The 22,567-nt window shown below is 38.6% G+C and overlaps 1 protein-coding gene across 2 annotated transcripts in view; it reads right to left on the bottom strand.

The window, feature by feature from the left end:
- Positions 1 to 22,567, bottom strand: part of ADGRA1 (adhesion G protein-coupled receptor A1) — a 304,703-nt gene that overhangs the window by 150,779 nt on the left and 131,357 nt on the right. The window contains exons 8-12 of one of the 2 annotated variants that reach the window (XM_087702485.1): positions 20,655 to 20,819; positions 12,205 to 12,403; positions 11,505 to 11,654; positions 7,032 to 7,196; positions 5,335 to 5,544 (exon numbers count right to left, since the gene is read on the bottom strand). In XM_087702485.1, coding sequence (XP_087558611.1) covers positions 5,335 to 5,544; positions 7,032 to 7,196; positions 11,505 to 11,654; positions 12,205 to 12,403; positions 20,655 to 20,819 — 889 coding nt within the window. The remainder of the gene's footprint in view (positions 1 to 5,334; positions 5,545 to 7,031; positions 7,197 to 11,504; positions 11,655 to 12,204; positions 12,404 to 20,654; positions 20,820 to 22,567) is intronic. The other variant, XM_087702486.1, reaches the window with a different exon arrangement.

The raw sequence follows: 22,567 nt of genomic DNA, 5'->3' as shown, positions 1-22,567 counted from the left end.
GGTTATTGTAGATAACATATGCAATATTGAAATGTATAACACATCATCATCATCATTATTATTATACAATAGAACTAACTGGCAAACATATCATCAAGAACTTAATATCACATTTCTAATCACTGGTATTTATATGTTATTTCTAAATTGAAGAAATAAAGTGAGCAGGTTTTCTTACAATAAATCAAGGGAATATCTAGTTATAGAAATTAGCAGAGTGATGAAAAATGCAGAGCAGAAGTCATCATCCATTTCCCTTTTGCACAGTAGCTCAAGACAGCACTCCCTCCTCCTATTTTTCTCCACAACCCTGTGAGGTAGGTTGGATTTAGGGAGACTGACTTACCCAAAGCTGTCCAGTCAGCTTCTGGGGCTGAGACTGGGCCCCCCTGCTCCTAGTCCAACATTTTAGCCAATATATACACTGGCTTATGGCAGGTACACAAAACTCCTTTTCAGCCTCAAAGTGATCTTCTAGTCCAACCTCCTGCCAATTACCTCCCAAAGACCCATTAGATCACACAGATTAGGCCTCCTCCGGGTTCCGTCTACCAGCCAATGTCATCTGGCCACTACCCAGGGGAGGGCTTTCTCTGTGGTGGCTCCGGCCCTTTGGAACGAGCTCCCCGCAGAGATTCGGACCCTCACCTCTCTCCAGGCCTTCCGGAAAGCCGTCAAAACCTGGCTGTGTCGGCAGGCCTGGGGTCGATGAGTTCCCTTCCCCTCTCGAATCGTGTGGCTGTTGGTTGTTTTTTAAATGCTCTGTATTTTTTGTTGTAGTTTTGTGTTTCCCTTCCCCTCCTTGGGTTTGTGCGCCGCCCTGAGTCCCGTTGGGAATAGGGCGGCATATAAATAAAATGAACCTCGAACCTCAATGCAGTAGTCCAGAGGTGGTATTCAGTCAGTTCTGACAGGTTCTGGAGAACCAGTAGCGGAAATTTTGAGTAGTTTGGAGAACCGGCAAATACTCTGGCCCCGTCCCTGCTGCCTTCCAGCTGATCTTCTTTTGTTGAACAGGAGAACGGAAAGCAGGTTAATGGGATGCGGTGGGAATGGGGATTTTGCGGTATCCTTCCCCTGCCACGCCCACAAAGCCACGCCCACAAAGCCGTGCTATGCCCACAGAACCGGCAGTAAAAAGTTTTGAATCTCATCACTGCAGTAGCCCTTATTCCACCCTGGACAAATAGCTGCCCAACCTATTCTTAAAACCTTAACAAATATAGCAAAAGAAAACAAGTGGTGGAGAATAGACAGTTTCACGTTAAGAATAAGAATGTTGAGCTATTATGTAGCTCTGCGTGCAGGTATGTATGTGTTTATAGCTACACCTCCATTCCCTCCGCTGGATTCAGTAGCATGAGAAAAGGGTATTTAAACATCCTTCTATGATCCTGTACAATGCACTTAGCACTGGAAAACAGCTTCCACTGGAATAAATAGATAATTGCATGCATGTTAACTCAAAATTAATTAGAACTCTGGGAATTCTAGTCACATAATAACTAGAAGACGTTGGGCTGTGGAAGGATAAACGAAGGAAGAGAGCTTGAGTAAACCTGTGTTTTATCCATGACATTCTAGAACTCTTTTTTAAGTGTTGCTTTTTGACAAGAAAACAATGAAATTCTACTGACACAGTAAGTGGTTAAAAACTATTTTTTTCTCTTACTTAGTGGTTTGGAGACAACGTTTTAGGAAAGTGTCTCATTTTCCAGTGGAGTGAGTTTACAGAATGCCATAATCCATTTACATTCCAAGTATAACTATTTCGCTTTAAGACGTCCTTCCATAGCAGTAAAAACAACTGTTTAATGGTATGTTTTTCATAAAGCGGTACGTTTCATTATAATTTTTAAACGTTGTTTGACAATTGCAACTACGGTTATAAAAATATTTTGTTCTCTCAAATGAGGCATAACAGTTTAAATCTGGCCAGGAACCTGACCTGAATAATTCAAAGAAACATGACAATAATGAATAAGAAAAGATTAAATCACTAAAGCCCTTTTACAGTGATTACTGCGGTATTTCAATAGTCTTTCAAAACCAAACGTTTTGTTATAGTTCTAGATAAATCCTAGATGCATAGCTTGGTCATGGGAAGTATGGGGAAAGAGAAAAGGAGAGAGACTATAATTGTTTTTCTTTAATTTATAAAGACACAATACTTTGTCATAACAAAAAATGCCACATTTTATGAAATGGCATGCTATGAAAGAATATACTTTTGAAAAGCATATGTTCCTCTGTCTGAAAAAATGTGTCCAACTCTACCACAAAATAATTCTATCTCAACACAGAAAAATGCTTAGATACAGCAAAGCACAATTTTTGGCTGGCTATCTAATATACAGTATGTCTGCATTCTAAATAGCAGTAGACTTATATACCGCTTCATAGGCCTTTCAGGCCTCTCTAAGCGGTTTACAGAGAGTCAGCATATTGCCCCCAACAATCTGGGTCCTCATTTTACCCACCTCGGAAGGATGGAAGGCTGAGTCAACCCTGAGCCGGTGAGATTTGAACCGCTGACCTGCTGATCTAGCAGTAGCCTGCAGTGCTGCATTTAACCACTGCGCCACCTTGGCTCTGAAGGTACAGTATATTCCATAAGGAAGCCAATCTGCTATTAGGCTGAATGGAGGTTTTCTCTTCTCTATACTTTAAAGCTAGACTTAAGCATGGGATGTGAGATCCTACCGGCCATCTTACGGTGGGTCAATCCTGTGTTCCAACATCCCTTACCTCCATTACAATTTTTGAGACTTAATTTGGAAATGCACATAATCCATATATTGTAGTGCTGCTCTTACCAAAACACCCCACCCACAAAATATTCTTTCAAGACTGATTTGCTTACCATAGTTACGGAGAAAGGATTTTCAGGGACATGCTTATCTAAGCCATATCCAGTTGGACTTCAGTATAATTCCATGAGTTCCTTGGAATACACCCAAGATGTCCAAAGTAAAAGACAATTTCGTGGGGAATTGAGATAAATGAAGAATATACACCAATGTCTATATACCAATGCACAGAGTATGAGGAATAAACAGGGCGAATTAGAAATTCAAGTAAAAGAGGGCAGATGCGATATTGTTGCCATTACAGAAACTTGGTGGGATGAAACCCACAAATGGAACATACAGCTAGAAGGATTTAAATTATTTAAAAGAAATAGACCAAATAAAAGAGGCGGTGGAGTTGCACTATACATAAGAAATAATTACCTCTCTACAGAAATAGAGCACAACAATGATGAGAACTATCTTGAATGCATTTGGGTCAATATTAAAGATTTTGGGGAAAATGATATTGCCATAGGTCTATACTGCAGGCCACCCAACCAAGCAGAGGAAGTAGATGAACTTTTTGCTAGTCAGCTAACTAAGGTATGCAGGAAGCACACCACAATAGTGGTGGGGGATTTAAACTACCCTGACATCAACTGGGAAACAAACTCTGCACCAAGTAGAAGATCCAACAGGTTCCTAACGAACCTAGCAGACAACTTTGTTTCCCAAAATGTAGAGAAGGGAACAAGGGGATCAGCCATATTGGACTTAATTCTCACTAACAGAGAGGAAATGATAGAAGGTGTTGAAGCCACAGGAACCCTGGGGGCAAGTGACCATGAAATATTGGAATTCAACATTATGCAAACACAAGTAGTAGAACAAAGTCAAACTAGAGTCTAGGACTTTAAGAGAGCTAATTTCAATAAACTTTGAGAGAGCTTGGGAAGAATTCCATGGATGAGTATCCTCAAGGGGAAAACAACTCAAGAAGCTTGGGAGATCTTGAAAAATGAGATTACAAAAGCCCAGTCTAGCACAATGCCAGTGAAGAAGAAAAATAACAGCTCCCAAAAGAAACCAGCATGGCTGCATAAAGAACTCTCTGACAAATAGACAAATATGCTTTTCTCAGGATGCTCCACCCTCTGAAATTCTTCTCTAAGGCAGTCCTCTTCCTTTGTCAGTCTTCAAATCACAGCACAAGTTGTTGGAAAAGATGACTGGTGCTGTGTATATTGTTTAGAAATTCCTTGAAGTTGCCATGCCAAACTTTTGGAAGGAGAGAGCCAATTTATTGCTGTGAAGAGCAATTTCTGAAAGTCTATTTCTTTCAAAGGCTTCCAAATTAAAAAAAAATATATTCATTTATTTATCACATTTATAAAACCACCCATCACACAAATGTGAATAGACTACAATTGCAAACACAGTCATAGCATTTTTTTTTCTTTTATTAAATTCCTGATACTAATCAAAATTGTGAATTGTAACACCCGCCTCTTTTTGTGAGAGTTAAAGTGAAAACTGGAGTTTCCCTGTTCAGAAATGATGACACTGTTAACTACTAACTGCCACCTTATACCAACCTCGAGAAAAGTAAAATCTGGCATCCATTACAGCAGGAAAGCAGAAAAATCAATGTCGGATATAAATTGCTGTGGGAGAAGGAACAACTGAATTCTCATACGGATATAGAGAAATCAACTGCTTAAGTACTTTTACCCTAATATGCAATAAAAAAAAATTCTTATTTATGTATCATGCTGAGGATGTGGGCTGTTTCTGAGTTTGAACCCTAGCCCTTTTATTAAAATATAAAATATTTATAATTTGAAAATAAAATATTTATACTTTTGATTGCAAAACTGTCTAAGTGTCTCACACAACATAATCTACATCAGTAACACAAGAGCATGTAATAAATGAAAAAGGCATAAAACCATTAGTAATCCTAATTAAAGAAATAGCAGGAAATGCTCTATATTAGAAATGTTATTTTTAATAACAGACGTTTTTATAGTTCTTATATACCACTGTGATCTTACCGTAAAAATTTATTTTTCCCAATGTCCAGAGCACCATTGCTACAAATTGTAATAAATTTCTTAGCAGCTTCTTAATCATAAAAGATCAATGAGAAAACTGAAGTGGAATTCAATCAAATGTATATAAATGGGTTTCAAACTGCTTTATCTCTGACTAGAATGTGGTTTTCATTCAAGGACCCAGGTAAACTGGGACAGTAGACAAGTAAATTCAGATAATCTGTACTATTGCATATTGAAATGTGATGAAATCAGAGAATAAAAATCAATATTATAAGATTGAATTATATTTAAAATCTCTAGCTTTGTGCCTTTGAGTAAGTACATGCAGACTTTACAAGAAGTTAATTTTTTCAGCTAATGAATATGGAAATTTCAGAAGGAAATTTAATCTATCTTCATTTTTTAATCTTTATTCTGAATATTGATTTTAATACAAAACGTTAAGGATTTTTCAAAAATATAAATTCATTGGTTATACCACTCACCACCACGGAAGAGAAATTCACCAAAGAGGCATTTTGATTTCCCGGGTTGCACTTAAAATTCAAGGATTGGTCTGTTTCTCTGCTCTTTGTGTCAGAATTCAACCTCAACTTCCCTGGATTAGCAGGTAGTTTTTGGAAAGCAATACAAGTCATGCCCATGAAAACGGATGGCTTGATCCAAAAGGCCTCCAGAGCAATGTTAAGAGAAACCTGTCAAAAACAAATGTGAAAAAATCTTATATTTTAAATGTATAAAGTTGGTCCTTTCATGCCCAGATAGGTGGAAGGGCAGCAGGAAGTGCAAGGGGTTAGTCTAATAGCCACCTCTAATTTGGTCCTCCCCTATTGAGGCCGCAGGCCAAACAGCAGATCCAGTGGTACAAGTGACACATGTGGTTCTGCATCTGTGAACGTCCCAGAACTAAGATTATGTAGCAGGACTAATAGCATTCTGGCTGAATGGATTGCTTCGGAAGATGTCTTTCCTTAAAGCCTAAATTTTATAATGGAGATTCCTATTTTCTTGTAAAACTATGTAAAGTACTTGGCGCGGTAGCAGTTATGCAGCATTTTTAACTGTGAAGCACACGTTTCACTGTCACGTTTGTAAGAGCTGCTGTACGGAGATTCTGAAATCACGGCTATTCAAGTTCCTGTATCGGTTTTAAGCCCTACTGAATGAGCTCTGATTTGCAAGGCCCTTCCTATTCTATGGCGGAACCACGTGGCGTCAGGCAGATCGTCATCCCTGTGTTTTTCATTGTCAAGGACTATACAGAGTTGCAAAATAACTTCCTTTCTTATACCAAGGACATTCCGCCCTCTGTGCATGACATTTCCCTCCATGAATACACATTTCAGCTGTACCGTTGAGATTACTGTGGGGAAAGGCCTGACTTGCTACCTGTTCGTTGAATGCAGACTTGCCAGGTGGCTAAAATCTTCTAATAACTTCGTTTAGATCAATTAGAATGGCAAAATATCTAATCACACCCTGTATTCCTATTCTGTTTTCCCAGGTGGAAACCTTTCTTCGCAGCCAGAAGGACAAGCTGCTCTTCCTGGCTTCTTCCTTGGCGATTTTTCCCAACTAGTCATTAATTGGGATCCAACTAATTGTGCTATCTAGCCATAATTCTATAACATAAAATGAACATAAGTGGTATTTTACCAACTCTTTTGCTTTGCTTGAATCATTTGTAAGTTCTGGCAATGAACAGAATATGCGAGAAGTTATAAAAGTGGGTGAGTATGTCATGTAACCAGAGAGACGTTTTTCAAGGAGTCTCTGCTTCTTCCTTTCAGAGCAATGTTTTAACGAGATTTAGAGATATATTTTTTTTAGAGATTTTATTAATATTTGTAGGCCGCCCTTTTCCCTGAGGGGACTCAGGGCGGCTCACATAAAATCGGGGAGGGGGAATACAGACGTTAAGATAGAGACATATAATAAAATAGTAAACAACATACATTCATCATTCGGGAGGGGTAACTATCATTGTCCCCAGGCCTGACGGGCGAGCCAGTTCTTAAGGGCTATGCGGAAGGCCTGGACGGTGGAGAGGGTGCGAATCTCCACGGGGAGCTCGTTCCAAAGGGTCGGGGCTACTACTGAGAAGGCCCTCCTCCTTGTAGTTGCCAGCCGACACTGGCTGGCCGATGGAATACGAATCAAGAAGCCGTATATATAACAATACCTTTGATACAAGCTGTGCATTGCTGCTCAGGGTTTGATTTGAAATGCGTGCTACACACTGCACAATTCTTGCACACGCTTTCTTGTCCTTTTGTGCCATCCATAATACATGGTCATCTACCAGCATTATATTGCTGGCAATCTCTATGACAGCATCTGCGAGCTGCTAAGAGAAAGAGACAAAAAAGGGAAAGAGGAAGGGAGAGAGTATAAAGTATATAACTTCTATACAACATAAGGCAAACATGAAAAACAGCTGCATTTGGGTATTCTGTAAAGCATTCAGGAACTACCTGTTCTAGGAACATCAGCTTACATTTCAATTTGGTAAGTCAAAAGATTAAATGGATGGATATGCCTCTTTGCAAGTCAGTCATTATCAAGTCAAAACTATTTCAGAGTTACATAAGCCCAAACAACTGTTCTATTAAGAATAGATGTTTCTTAGAGACTTTTCAGCAAGAGTTTTAGCAATATAGATGCAAAAAAATAATAATAATTCCCTGAAGTAAACACAAGAAATTCAATTATAAGAATTTGATCAGAGTTTTTTTTTAAAAAAGCATTAATTGCAGCTCATAGTAATGAAAAGGTCAAATTATATATAAATGATATATGAAATAGCAATACTGATTGTTGTTAGGATAAAACAAATGAGGTTTTGTTGGAATACTACTCTCCTAAGAAGGCTTGTGTATCTTCATATTCAGATAAAGCCATCATAGAATTTAATAATTACAACTGCGAGGTAATAATTGATTAAGCTATGCATTGGGAACAGGACTGGTTTGATTATAGACAATACCGGATTTATAGAAATACCATCTCAGTGGCCCAATTCAGAAATCATAGTTTCACAAAAATCAAATTCCAAATCCTGGCTTTAATTTCCAAATGAATGGTTGGTTTAAGCTTCAACATGGTTAGTCCTTGTATTTGCATCTAATATGAACCCATCCATTATTAAATGGCCAGTTTCTCAAATCACATATGTTTCTAATTGGTGAATAAACCATAGACTGAATTCACACAAACACCAAAGTTATAAACCGTAATTTAATGTGGCATGTACACACCAAACATGATATTCAAAATCAGATTCTAATATAACCACCTTTATAGTGATTTAAAAAAATAGTAGTAAAATACTTTTGATTAGCACATTAAAGGAAAATGAAATATTTAAACTAGATTTTTAAATGAGTTACTTTTCAATGACAGATTACAATAGTTTTCCTAATAATAAATTCACTTTATTTTTTAAAAAAAATGTTCTTTAAAAATATACAGTTAGGTCTGGTACCTAAATTATTCTTAACACTTTATCTTAAGATCTTTATCTAGAATTGAGCACATGGGATGTGCTACACTTGAATGAGCTGGGGATATCCTGTATGTTTGAAGTGGTCCACAGTTAATTATCCTACAAACTCCATGACTATTGGAGCCCATGGATTATCCCAGTTCATATTCTACATGAGGAACAACATATTTGCAACACTTGACCATCATCATGTTTGCTTCCAAGATAAGACGTTTTCCCCCAGAAGCACAAGTTAAGTTCATTTCTGCTTACAGAGAGCTGAGGTGGCGCAGTGGTTAAAGTGCAGTACTGCAGCCCACTTCAGCTGACTGCTATCTGCAGTTTGGCTGTTCAAATCTCACTGTTGACTCAGGTTGACTCAGCCTTCCATCCTTCCGAGGTGGGTGAAATGAGGACCCAGACTGTGGGGGCGATATGCTGACTCTGTAAACCGCTTAGAGAGGGCTGAAAGCCCTATGAAGCGGTATATAAGTCTAACTGCTATTGCTATTGCTACAGATTGATAGTGTAAGAAACATCCAAGAGTAGAGAGGATATCAGGCATAAAGAGTCCCTTTGTGAATCCATTCAAAAATAAGAAGTAGAATAATCCAAAGGCTTTCCACTTTTATTTTATACACTTTCCCCATTACTGGGTTTATCAGGCCACCCAACACAACAAAAAGCAAACCACAGGCAGTCCTTGACTTACAACCACAATTGAACCCAACTTTTATCTTGTTAAGGGAGAAGTTTGTTAAATTTGCTCCATTTTATGACCATTCTTGCCACATTTGTTAAGTGTGGTTGTTAAATTAGTAGCACGGTTGTTAAGTGAGTCTGGCTTCGCCATTGACTTTGCTTGTCAGAAGGTCACAAAAGGTGATCCCACCACCCCAGGGACACTGCAATCGTCATAAATATGAACCAGTTGCCCAGCAATTGAATGTAAATCACGTGTCCACGGGGATGCTGCAATGTTCACAAGTGTGAAAAATGGTCATAACTTTTTTCGGTGCCGTTGTAACTTTGAGAAACCACTAAATGAACTGTCAAGGACTACCTGTATCAACCAAAAAGAGCCACATAAAATATACAGAATATATAAATATGAATATGGGGTTGCTTAAAGAGGTTTTGGGAACCGCAGGACGCTTGAGACTGGTCACATTGTTAGTCAGGAAATATACCTTAAGGGGGAAAAACAACTGATCACAGTCTCTTTCCTCTCAGTAAAACGTTTTAGATAGATCATTAATTTAGCTACTTATGTTTAGCTGACATCTAAAACACCATTGTGAAAATGTTTTAAAATCCAAGCCATTTAACATCAAGCTACCCAGAGAATTAAAAAGCCTAAGACATTTTACTGGCATGAATTCTAGTTTCAAATGAGTTTGACAAGGTTAGAACCACGGGAAGCTTTATTCAGCTCTTCAGAAAAGAGCAGGGAACGGCACGAGTCTAGGAAAATGTTAAATTGAACAAACTCTCATTAAAAACTTCACCTATTTGAAGCAAAAATGCTAGTATAATCAATATAAAAATATTGGCATCAAAAAGTTTTAAGTTTTAATTCTGGATCACTAAGGTTTCACATTCAGCAGTATATTTGCCGAATTATTCCTTCCAAGATCAACTCTGCAAACTGAAAGGTAGAAGGAAAGTATGAAAGCTAAAACGATTTTTAAAAAGTATTTCAACATATAAGAATCATCATCCCAAAATACTGCAATGAGAGTTTTATTCAACTATTTCATCAGAAATAGATGAAAGTATTATTAGGTACCTTGTCGCCAATAAGTCAAAAATGTTATTTGCGGTATCGATTAGTGCCCTCTTTGAGCGAGAATAATTCATAGAATATTTTGGTTTGTTAAGCATTTAATGTTCTCCCGAGGAGGCTCTAAGGTTGGAAAAGATAGAAGGAGAGAATAGGTATACATTCGGGCTTTTTAGAAATGCAATGAAAATATGTCAGGCTAATCTTAAAATGAACATACTCAGCAAAAACAAATTTAATCCTAAACTCATATGGACATAGAAAATGAGTAATAATTTCTTTAAGTACAGGTAATCCTTAGGCTACAAAAGCAATTAGAACTGGAAACTCTGTTCGCAGCTGTAAATTGCCACAATATATGATGTTACTTAGAAATCTGTTCCTGTTGCTGTTCTTAAATGAAGACTGCAGAGGTTGTTAAGGGAGGAGCTCACACAGGAGTGAAATTCAGAAGGTTCTGACGGGTTCTAGAGAACCGTTAGCGGAGATTTTGAGTAGTTCGGAGAACCGGCAAATACCACCTCTATCTGGCCTCAGAGTGAGGAGGGAATGGAGATTTTACAGTAACCTTCCCCTGGAGTGGGGAGGGAATGGGGATTTTGTAGTATCCTTCTCCTGGAGTGGGGAGGGAATGGGGATTTTGCAGTATCCTTCCCCTGGAGTGAGGAGGGAATGGGGATTTTGCAGTATCCTTCCCTGGAGTGAGGAGGGAATGGGGATTTTGTAATATCCTTCCCCTGGAGTGGGGAGGGAATGGGGATTTTGTAGTATCCTTCTCCTGGAGTGGGGAGGGAATGGGGATTTTGCAGTATCCTTCCCCTGGAGTGAGGAGGGAATGGGGATTTTGCAGTATCCTTCCCCTGGAGTGAGGAGGGAATGGGGATTTTGCAGTATCCTTCCCCTGCCATGCCCACCAAGCCACCCTCACAGAACCAGTAGTAAAAATATTTGAATTTCACCACTGAGCTCACATGATCATGACATCTGACTTCCTGCCGGAAGGATTCCTCACTTACTTTGCTTGTGAAAAGCTGGTAGGGAATGTTGGAAATTAGAACCACAAAACTGCAGCTCACAGCAATGTTGTAGTCATGAACTGGGCACTGAGCACCCACATGGCCATCACATGATTGCAGAGCTGTTGATATTGCTGGAACTTGAAGGACCTCTCAGAAGTCCCTCTCATTTAGTGCCGGTATAATTGTGAATGGTTGTTGAATAAATGGTCATAACCCAAAAACTATCTGTATATTATATAATTCAAATTTAAAAATATTTTATGAAAAGCTCTTGAATAAAAAGTAGGAATTACTATTTTAAAAAGACCCTCCCCCCAAAGAAAACCCCATTACTGGACATTAAAATAAATCCAACAAATAGAGTCTTACGTCTTTGATCTCTTCCATATGTAGAATTAGTTTTTCCAACATATAAGCTAAATAGATCACATCCTCCTTATCTGCAAATTTGGCAGCGTCTCTTGTGAAAGCTGCTAGCTGATGGGAAAATTCCAGTGCATTGGTAGCATTTAGATGCCTCTGAAAAAAAAAATCCCAAAAGATATAAAATTCAGTTAAAAGTTTAATTCTATTTTCTATATTTAAAACATTTAACGTTTTATTTTTCTAGAGATGAAGAACATTATTGATGTATAATTCAAACAAACAACATTATATTGTAAAATATTTAAATAGTCTAATAAGAACACTGCGTTTTAAAATACTTAAAATGTCTAATACTTTTAACTTAAATAATTTTTTGTCAAGCGACTTCCCCCTGACGGAGCCATTTATCAGCACCATGAATACTGATCCAGCATCAATAATTTAATTTAAATGAATATTAAAGATAATGCCATGAGAACTATGTTTGAATAAATGTCACAATCTGTTTATGCTTTCTTATTCTAAAATAGAATAGTTGAATACAACTAGAGTTATAGCACATGTCTGGAAAGCTTAGAATCCATTCTTGATATATAGTCTTGTTAGACAGCCTAGATAACAAAGACTTTCTCTGCAGAAACTTGGGTAAGAACTGTGTGATGCTTACAATACACTAAATTCCATGTACGACAGTATGGTTTACCTGACTGAAAGCATGAAGGATTTGAGTCACTTCCTGTGAATACGGACATTGGGAATAGCTTTCTTCATCCCACCAACCTGTGCGGTTACAATTACGCCATGCTTTTAGCTTCTCTTCCCCATTCAGAAAGGAGGCTGATCTTAAGGAATGCTGAAAACATGAATGGTAAGCGGTCACACCTGCCACAGTTTTAGGCCACCTGTGAAAAAAAAATACAAATAAGATACTGTAATGCTACACTAATAGCAATAGCAATAGCAGTTAGACTTATATACCGCTTCATAGGGCTTTCAGCCCCCTCTAAGCGGTTTACAGAGTCAGCATATCGCCCCCACAGTCTGGGTCCTCATTTCACCCACCTCGGAAGGATGGAAGGCTGAGTCAACCTTGAGCCAGTGAGATTTGAACCGCCGGACTGCAGAACTGCAGTCAGCTGAAGTGGCCTGCAGTGCTGCACTCTAACCACTGCACCACCTTGGCTCTTCATTAATATTAATACATTAAATTACATAAAGTTCCAACCTGAAGTACACTTTCTACAGAATAATGCATATTTCCCTGAATTTATGAGACTGTTGAGGTAAAATAGGAGCAGTCACGTTTTTTCCCCATCAAAAGCTACAGTGCTACTACAGCGATATTCTGTTTAGGGGAACAGATTTGTTTAGGGAAAATTCCGATGATGGGAGCAGCTAAAACAAATGGCGGCCAAGGTCGGAATAGAAAAAATATATAAGGGAGGAGGAAAGGTATCCATTTTTTTCCCTAGCATTTCTTCTTCCTTCTTCAGTTGCAACCTTCTGTGCGAGCAAATTTTTGACGTCCTCATTTCCCCTTCTCTTCACATGGAGAGTTTCTGGGAAAGAGGAAGGCTGTTTTTGCTAGAGGATTGAATTGTTTGCTTGCAAAAGGCTTCTGTACTTAGCAATGGATTTTTTTAAAATTAGGCCCTAAGGCTGCAGGTTGCCCATGCTTACAATAAATAATGCAGTACATCATCTGTCTTGAACTGGAACTCATAGAGCAGTTTCCTTGCGTGTTTTATATTCAACAATGGGTCATTCAATTTGAAATGATTTTAATTGGTATATTTATATATTAAAGGGCTTTATTTTGGGGGCTTAAAACTGGCAAAGTTCATTTCCTCTGTCTTTGCTGGGAGAGGTTATAATTTGGCTCTTTTCTCCCAAGGCGGTGATTCAACATTAATAGATCGGTCTTGCCCATGTTATCCTTCATGTTTTTAGATTGAAAAATCCCAAATTCCAGTTATTAGTCCCAACAGTAGTGGGCAAAGTCAGGTTTGGAAAGCAAGGATCAAACATTACAGAAAAACAGAATATTTTCATTCCCATCCCTTTAACATCGTGTCTATTAGATACACCTTTTTCAAGTTAAAACTTTTTTATTTTGAAATGTTAGTATCTTTCAAAAAAAGTTCTTTGGTAAATACTGATACTTCAATAATACAGGTAATTGCAGTATGCAAATAATACTATTACAGTCAATGTTTTTTAGTGGCTTTGTTTTAGAATATGAGGCTTTTCTTTGATGAATGTAAGATCAAGTTTTCAAATTTCCCTTCATTCATACATGCGTTGTGGATAGTATTTTACAATGCCACCATGAAGAATTTTTTCTTATTAAAGGTAAAGGTTCCACTCACACATATGTGCTAGTCGTTCCCAACTCTAGGGGGCGGTGCTCATCTCCGTTTCAAAGCTGAAGAGCCAGGGCTGTCTGAAGGCGTCTCCGTGGTCATGTGGTCGGCATGACTAAACAGCGAAGGCAGACGGACACTGTTCCCTTCCCACCAAAGGTGGTCCCTATTTTTCTACTTGCATTTTTACATGCTTTCGAACTGCTAGATTGGCAGAAGCTGGGACAAGTCACGGGAGCTCACTCCATTAAGCGGCACTAGGGATTCGAACCGCCGAACTGCCGACTTTCCTGATGGACAAGCTCAGCGTCTTAGCCACTTTGTCTCTTCCTCTAAAATTCCATATACAGTATAGGAAACTATACATAATAGTTTCCTATATTATGCCAAGAAGGACAGAAAAGAGCCTTTCTCCTAATGTATGACATGTAAATAAGCAGGAGCATTCTGTCAACCAAGAAATCTTCTCCGCTCCAGCCTGAAGTACTAGTGTCAAGACATAATTTAAAATCTCAGTGAGGAGCAAGTCATATTCATAAGTGGCACTGGCAGCCTTTAGGAATTTGCAGGATTTTTATAGGTTATCAGCATATATAGGAAAATATTTGATAAATAATTTTATATAGTACATTGGCAAAATTGAATTTTCATTTCTAAGTAATTTCTTGTTTACTCTTAGATTTATTATTACTTCAATTGAATTAAAACTCAAGGGATGAGATGTTGCTTCAGACTCAGGTTGTATTAACTGAGATCCCTTAAATCAGGCGTGTCAAACTGGCAGCCCATGGGCAGGAGGAGGTATCACGCGCAGGCCACGCCCAGCCCAGCTCTGCAAAGGCCACACCTGTTGTGATACGTCACGTGATGTCGTGTGATGCGATCGAGTTTGACACCCGTGCCTTAAATCAATGGTCAATCACGCGGACTTCAATTCCTAGAATTCGCAACAATGGTCATAGAGAATTCTGGGAGAAGAATTAGTGCACCACTGGGCCATCCTTGTAAATTGTTGAAGAATCATTGATCTATGGTGAGACCTGACCATACAACATTTATTTTCTTGGAATAACGTTCGCCATTGCAGTGCTTTTCCTAGACTCCCTTTTTCATTCTGATCGTATCTGGGCATTAAGATGGAAAGGGGTTCCCTGCTTTCATAATCTATTTTTGAGCCATACAGCACGAGAACTCTTTTTGTGTTGCTCCAAACTAAGGAATAGCCAATCAAGACGACCAAATTGTGGAAAGCCTAGAAATTATCTTAGAATCATGACACTGGAGATCTTCTAATCCACAGGCATCAAACCCGATCCCGTCACTTGACGTATCATGATGTTTTTGTCTTTGCAGAGCTGCAGTTAGATGTGGCCTGTGTGTGATAGATCCAGCCCGTGGGCCGCCAGTTTGATAGGCCTGTTCCAGTCCAACCCCTTGTCCAAGGCAACAGTCCTTTTTGAATTGTGAGCCGCCCTGAGTCCCCCCCAGGGAAAAGGGCGGCATACAAATAAAGGAAATTCAAATTCCTTATACTGCCCAGGACAAATGGATCTCCTATCTTTTCTTGAAAGCCTCCATCAATGGAGCCCCCGCAACTCCAGGAGACAAGCTCTTCCATTGGTTAATTGTTCTTACTGTCAGAAAATGTCTCCTTAGCTTCAAGTAGGATCTCTCTTTAATAAGCTTGCACCTGTAACCCAAGAATGCTACGCAAGATGCACAGTGTTAGGGTACCGATGGTTAAGATTCGGAAACACCAGGACACAGAGACATTTTTGCTCACTTAAAAGTATCTTACAATGAAAGGAGAAAGAAAATAAATATAACCATCATTTTATAATAATAGCTTTTGTTCACTGAAGCTTGCATTACAAGTCCTTGCAGCGAGATTTCAATTACATATACCACCTGGACCTGGCAGATCAAAAGAGTCAACCTTTCCATTTTAAATTTAATGCATCTTTCTTTTTAAAACAAGGTGACCCCTTCCCCCCCCCACCCCTGGTTTTCTTTTGTGCTTGTAATAGATTGCTTCCAACATATTTGCCATAATATCAAAACCTCAAAGACGTTTTCATGATACATTATTGGCAGGGAAACTCATCCAAAAAAGAGACATTTTTCAAAAACGCTTCAGGTGTTAATGTTAACTTTCAGCTCCAAAGATATTCTCTACAATTCTGAATTCATTACTTTGAAATGCCAAAGAAATATACAGACTCAGCAGGCGTTTGATGTGTATTTCTAAAATCAATTTGCGCAGAATGATGTTTGAATGATGAGCAGTAATGAAACAAATGTGAATCCTTCGGGTTTTTTTGATTTGGAGAAAATGAAACAGCAAAAGGTCTCTCATCTTAGCTGAACAGTTATTTCACTTTTATTTATTTGTTTGTTTGTTTGTTTATTTATTATGACATTTACCAGCAATGAAGCGAAAGGTTTGTTAATGAAAGCTGCAGTCAGTATACGCTTATCTTGGTGTATTTTAAAACTGACTCATTAAAGAGAACCCCAAGTTGAGTTGCTCAGCTTTCTGTGCTAAGTAGAAATGTAGCTTCTTCCTGGGGATAATCGTGCCTTGAACTTTGCAAACAAAGGCAAAGATTTTCCTCTTCAAAACCACACCTGGTTCTTCCACATACGTTTTACCATAATACTTATTGTGGTGAAAGGAGGCTATTTTTACTCTGTTTTGTTTTTTAAGTGGAAAATGAAAACACTAAGCGAAATACTGCTAAAGAACTGAATGTACCACCTGAGGATAACGCTAATGGCCATGATTTCTTTTCCAACCAACTATATCTCTACTTGACCACGCTGAAAGTTTTAGTCTAATTCTCCTTAGTCCTCAGTCATAGTTTTTAGTCAGAGGGCCTTAATTTTATAAAATGAATGGGAAAAAAATATGCCGTGTTTTCTATAGCAAATAAAAAAGAAGAGGTAGGATAGAATCTTTTTTTAAATTGTCTTAGACTGTTTTAAAAAAGATTCAATACAAAATACCAGCTGCATTTATTCACTTAAGAACTGTGGCCAGAAAGGTGGTATAGTGACCAAAGTTACAATGGCATTGAAAAAAGTGACTGATGACCATTTTTCACACTTAGCGACCATTTTTCACACTTAGCGACCGTTGCAGCATCCTCATGGTCACGCGATCAAAATTTTGATGTTTGGCAACAGTTACAATTTATATTTGTCAATTGTAGTTACGTCGAAATTAAAAAAAACATTACAATACTATTTTTGCATTGTATGAAAATTTTTGTTGCTCCGTATAAAATTTTTAATCAAGCCCCCCCCCCCCCCCCGGTCAAAGGTGTCCCTCTTTACCAATCTGAAAATCTGGTCACCTTACCCTTCAGGAACGACGTTACTTTTAGTAGCAAGAAGCTTTACTGCTTTCATAGGTGCTAGTAAGTATCCCAGTATGATTTATTTTAAAAAGAAAATCACCCAGAAGAATATAGGGAAGGGATCAGCAACTTGTGGCCCTCTCAGATTTTTATGGGCCTTGCCCAAAGTTTATTTTATTATTTTATTTATTAAATTTGACGGCACATATCTCATCTCTGGATGAATCTGGGAGGCCTGCAACGTTAAAAGCTATAAAACCATAACACATAAATCTTTCTACAAATAATAAAATAGCATTGCAATCAGAGAAAGATTAAAGCTACGATTAAAGGTTAGGGAGGGCGTGAGATGTGAGAGGTGGGAATCTCCTCTTAATCCATCAAACGCCTCCAGAATGAAGCTCCTGAGTTGGGGCCAAAAAGCCAACCAGTCTTCGGGCTGTTGTGGAAGGCCAGAAGGGTGGGAGCAAACCTCACTCAGGGAGGGTAAGATGTTCCAAAGGGCAAAAGCCACAGAAGAAAAGGCTCTTCTCCTGGATCCCAACAGCCAGAATTCTTCGGCCGAGGGGTTTAAGGGGGCTCAAAGCATGTTTCTGCTGCCGACACATGGATAGTATACAACAGTGATGGCGAACATTTTTTTGCTTGGCTGCCAAAAGGGCGCACACACCATAGCATGTGTGTTTGTGCATGCGCACACCCACGATGCAATGCATGCACTCACAACACACACACACACGCTGCGCATGCATCACTGAAACCTCTGGACTTCCAGTAGGCCCGTTGGGCTCTTTTTCGCCATCCACAGGCTCCGGAGGCTTTCCTGAAGCCCGGGGAAGGCGAACCGCACACATAGCGCTGGAGCTGACACAGGGCAACACCTCGCGTGCCCTCCGATATGGCTCCATGTGCCACCTGTCGCACGCGTGCCATAGGTTCGTCATCACGGGCATACAGGTAGTCCTTGACTCACAACCTCAGTTGAGTCCAAAATTTCCATTGCTAAGCGACACATTTGTTAAGTGAATTTTGCCCCACTTTACGACCTTCTTTGTCATAGTTGTTAGGTGAATCGCTGCAGCTCTTAAGTTAGTAACATGGTTGTTAAGTGAATCTGGTTTCCCCGTTGACTTTGCTTGTCAGAAGGCTGCAGAAGCTGATCACATGACCCCAGGGCACTGCAATTGTCATAAAGATCAATTAGTTGCCAAGCATCTGAATTTTGATCCGGTGGTCATGGGGATTCAGCAAGGGTCATTAGTGTGAAAAATGGTCATGTCACTTTTTCAGTGCCATTGTAACTTCAAACGATCATTAAATGAACTATTGTAAGTTGAATTATATATCTGCACGACTTAAGACATTCTAGGGCTTAACAGTCTTTTCAAATAACATCATGCAATATTAGAACATCTGATGCCAAAAAATAGAAATAAATTTTAAATGGAAAACCCGTGAAACTGTCAAGTCGCATTAAATGTTTGCAATCACACTCTCAATGTCATATTAAGTATATTAAAGTACTGTCCTTAAACATCACGAAATCATGCAGCCTAAAGAATATCTAACAAGGAATCAGTAATTTTTGCAAATTTAATTTTGGGATAGTAGGCCTATTTTGGAGACTATTGTGGGCAAGGTGATTTTTGAGGGGTATTCAGAATTTAAGAGAGAGGGTATTCAGCAAACGGAGAAACAAAAGCTTTTAGTTTTGATTCCAGGCCACATTCCTTTCTCTCCAGTCTCTTCTCTTTTTTAATTGTTATCAGTCAAAATGAAGCAATTCCCAAGTCCTTGAGTGTATAACCACTATTCAGGCATTTTAAAATGAGGTTGTTTTTTTTTCTCTACTAGGAAAGCAACATTTTCGGCTTTTAATAAAGTTGCTCTATCTATATATATATATATTCTGGAGCATTTGGCTCCCTCCTCCACTTCTAAGAATATTCCCCGGGCTTCTCCCCAAACTAGAAATTTTCATTGGCCACCTCTGATGATGTCCATGTTGTTTTGCTCGCCAGTAGGCTTCCAACTCTGTTTGTGAAATATCCTTCTTCCATCTCTAAGCCTATTAGTGATGCTGTAGAAGCTTTATACGTCTAATATTGGTATCAGCAGCTATTAAATTTGATAAGTGGATATTCCAAAATCTCTGCTTCATGAAGCTCAAAATTGTGTTCCATGTATATCTCAATAGCTCTTAAAACTGGCCTGGCTTCAAAAAAAAAAGAAAAACTAATTCAAGCCCACTCAAAGCCTTGATTATAATTGATGGGTTTAAAATACAGCAAAGCACTATAAATTATGTCATATTGTGTTTTTTCCAGATTCATAAGTGATTATCTACATGGTTGTGAAGCTGTTATTTAAAATACTCAAACCAACATTTCTTGCATACAACTAATCCTTTCAGTTGAGGAAAGTTGTGTGATTTATGTGCTTCATATTTTTTTTGGGGGGGGGGGGGAACTGTACATATTAGCCAACCAAATCTGTTCCTGAAGCAGGTAAGAATATACCGTAACCTTCTTGAAATAGAAACAAAACTGAAGGCATGCGTCTAATAAAGTGTGTCTAAAAATAAAGGCAGATGTTGACAGATTCACGATAATGTTATTTTGGGAGAAATATTTTCTTTACCGAGGGACTAAGAATATAGGGTGAAAAGGTGTCTTGAAGTCTCCTTCAGAATTCACAGTGCTTTCATGCTTAATTTGTATAGAAAAAAACGCTTACTAACTAGTCCTTTTGTCTTTTGGAATAATATATCAGCTGGACTGATACTGCAATGAGCCACAGTTGATTTCACTTTTAAATAAACTGCAGTCGGATAACTCACAATAAGCCAGGGTTTGAAAAGTCCCAAACTGGGTTTACACAGATTAAACTAGCAGCAATAGCAATAGCAGTTAGACTTATATACCGCTTCATAGGGCTTTCAGCCCTCTCTAAGCGGTTTACAGAGTCAGCATATTGCCCCCAACAATCTGTGTCCTCATTTTACCCACCTCGGAAGGATGGAAGGCTGAGTCAACCCTGAGCCGGTGAGATTTGAACCGCCAAACTGCAGATAACAGTCAGCTGAAGTGGCCTACAATACTGCACCGTAACCACTGCACCACCTCGGCTCTCTAGCAACCAACCAACCAGTTTATTTTGATGTGCAGTTGAAGAGTAACTATTATTATTTTTTGTTTGCTCCCCTATATCCCTGCTATTTGTAACTTTAAATAAAGCTTTCAAAACTAATACAACCTAAGAAACCAATGTGGCATCATCTGATTTTATTTGACTAGATATTAATAATCCCAGGGCTCAACCCGAAGAACTTTCTGTTCAGGAAAAGCAACCTGTAGAGTTTCCATAAGAAAAAAGAAAGAAAAATATCGTAATCTGATGACTGAAACAATTTTTAAAAAAGAAAATCTTACCTGAAATCTCCCTTATTGTTAATTACTCTCTCAGCAGGACAATAAGGTGCGGCTGTTTCTAGTACAACGATTTCCACCTGCTTAGAAATGCTTCCGTAGGAATTGCTGATCATGCACTCCCACATTCCAGTTGCATCAATATCAATACTGGATAAGATAAGCTCCCTGCAAAGAAATAAAATGTGTTTTTTTTTAACTATCTTAAACTCACATAATGAAAAGTTGCATACAGATTCATTTGCAATGTCTCCTAGACAGCCATACGCTTGATATTGGGTAATAGTGTCATTACATCAAGGCTACTTATAAATAACTCTATTACTGTCCTGAAAACTTCAGGCATACAGATAACAAACAACAGTATACTTATTTTCCCCCCTTATTCCTCCTGAAGTCCAGTAAATTCAACATCCAAAGTAGATCTATTGTGAAACCTGCCACCACTTACAATTAAACAAACTGGGACCATTCTTATAAAAAAGTAGGTGTTCAAATGATCACAATTCTCATACTAAGGTATCAAGTTCAAAATATATCTGCAATTTTTTTCCGTTTAATTCTCATCGAAGTCCATGAGTTTCAATCAACTTTGCCCATTCTTTTGTAATATAATCTAAGTAACTAACATTATATCTAAAAATCTGCTAGCCAGAGTGGATTTGACAGAAGTAGGTTTATAAAAACCTTAATCAGTGATCTTCATTTCTATCGGACTACAGTAGTACACAAAAATAATCTATATAGTTTAACAAAAATTAGTGCTTTCGGGATATACAATAAAAGTTTGCTTAAAAGCCTTCTAGACATTTTACTTTTAAAAAAATATTTAACTTATGCACCAATCACTATATCCAGCTACTCTTGGTAGTAGTGTCCCCAATCTACGCTTACTTTATAGGTCATTCTATGAAAATAAAACATTTCTTTCTTTGGGATCTTGTTGTCATTTCTCTTGAGACTCCATCTCCAAAGATGCAAAATCCATTCGACTTTGAAATGAGAACTCAGTATCACTCCCAACATATTATCCCTAACATGATTCTTAACTCTGGACTGAGATTCATAATTATGACAAGTTTCCTCTCCCAGCCCATCTCCCAAATCTGTCCCAACATTTCCCCCACTAACACTGAAGAAATAGACATGGTTCTTTTAAGAATCAGCGTCAACATTCAGAAGGAGAAGGACTCCTAGGACAGCTTCAGCCGGCTCTCTGTAGACAATACTTCTATGAGAAAAAGGATGTACAGGCAGTCCTTCATTTACAACAGTTCGTTTAGTGCAGTGTTTCTCAACCTTGGCTGGCTGGGGAACTCTGGGAGTTGAAGTCCGGACATCTTCAAGTTGCCAAGGTTGAGAAACACTGTCCTAACCACTGCTGGGGAATCCTGGGAGTTGAAGTCCGGACATCTTCAAGTTGCCAAGGTTGAGAAACACTGGTTTAGTGACTGTCCAAAATTACAACAGCACTGAAAAAAGTGACTTATGACAGTTTTTCACACTTAAGACCGTTGCAGCATTCTCATGGTCACATGATCAAAACTCAGGTACTTGGGAACTGACTCACACTTATGAAAATTGCAGTGTTCCGGGGTCATGTGATAAGCAAAGTCAATGGGAAAACCAGATTCACTTAACAACCGTGTTACTAATTTAACAACTGCAGGGATTCACTTAATAACCGGGGGGGAGGAGAAAGGTCTTAAAATGGAGCAAAACTCATTTAATAAATGTCTCACTTAGAACAAAAATGTCGGGCTCACTTGTGGTCCTAAGTCAAGGACTGCCTGTATTACAGTTAAGCTTTGTTCTGAGCTATCCAAGGTCCTGAAAGTTCCTTGCTTATTGAAAATCCAATATCTTGCAGGATAATGCATTACAACTTATGAGTATCTGTGTGATAAGTCCATATC

This window comes from Thamnophis sirtalis, unplaced genomic scaffold (assembly GCF_051295495.1).
Source record: "Thamnophis sirtalis isolate CommonGarterSnake01/CBP01778 unplaced genomic scaffold, rThaSir2_p1.2 scaffold_15, whole genome shotgun sequence".
NCBI classification, from domain to species: Eukaryota; Metazoa; Chordata; class Lepidosauria; order Squamata; family Natricidae; genus Thamnophis; species Thamnophis sirtalis.
Note: the sequence above shows the minus strand (reverse complement) of the source record. Positions and strands in the feature narration are given on the sequence as shown.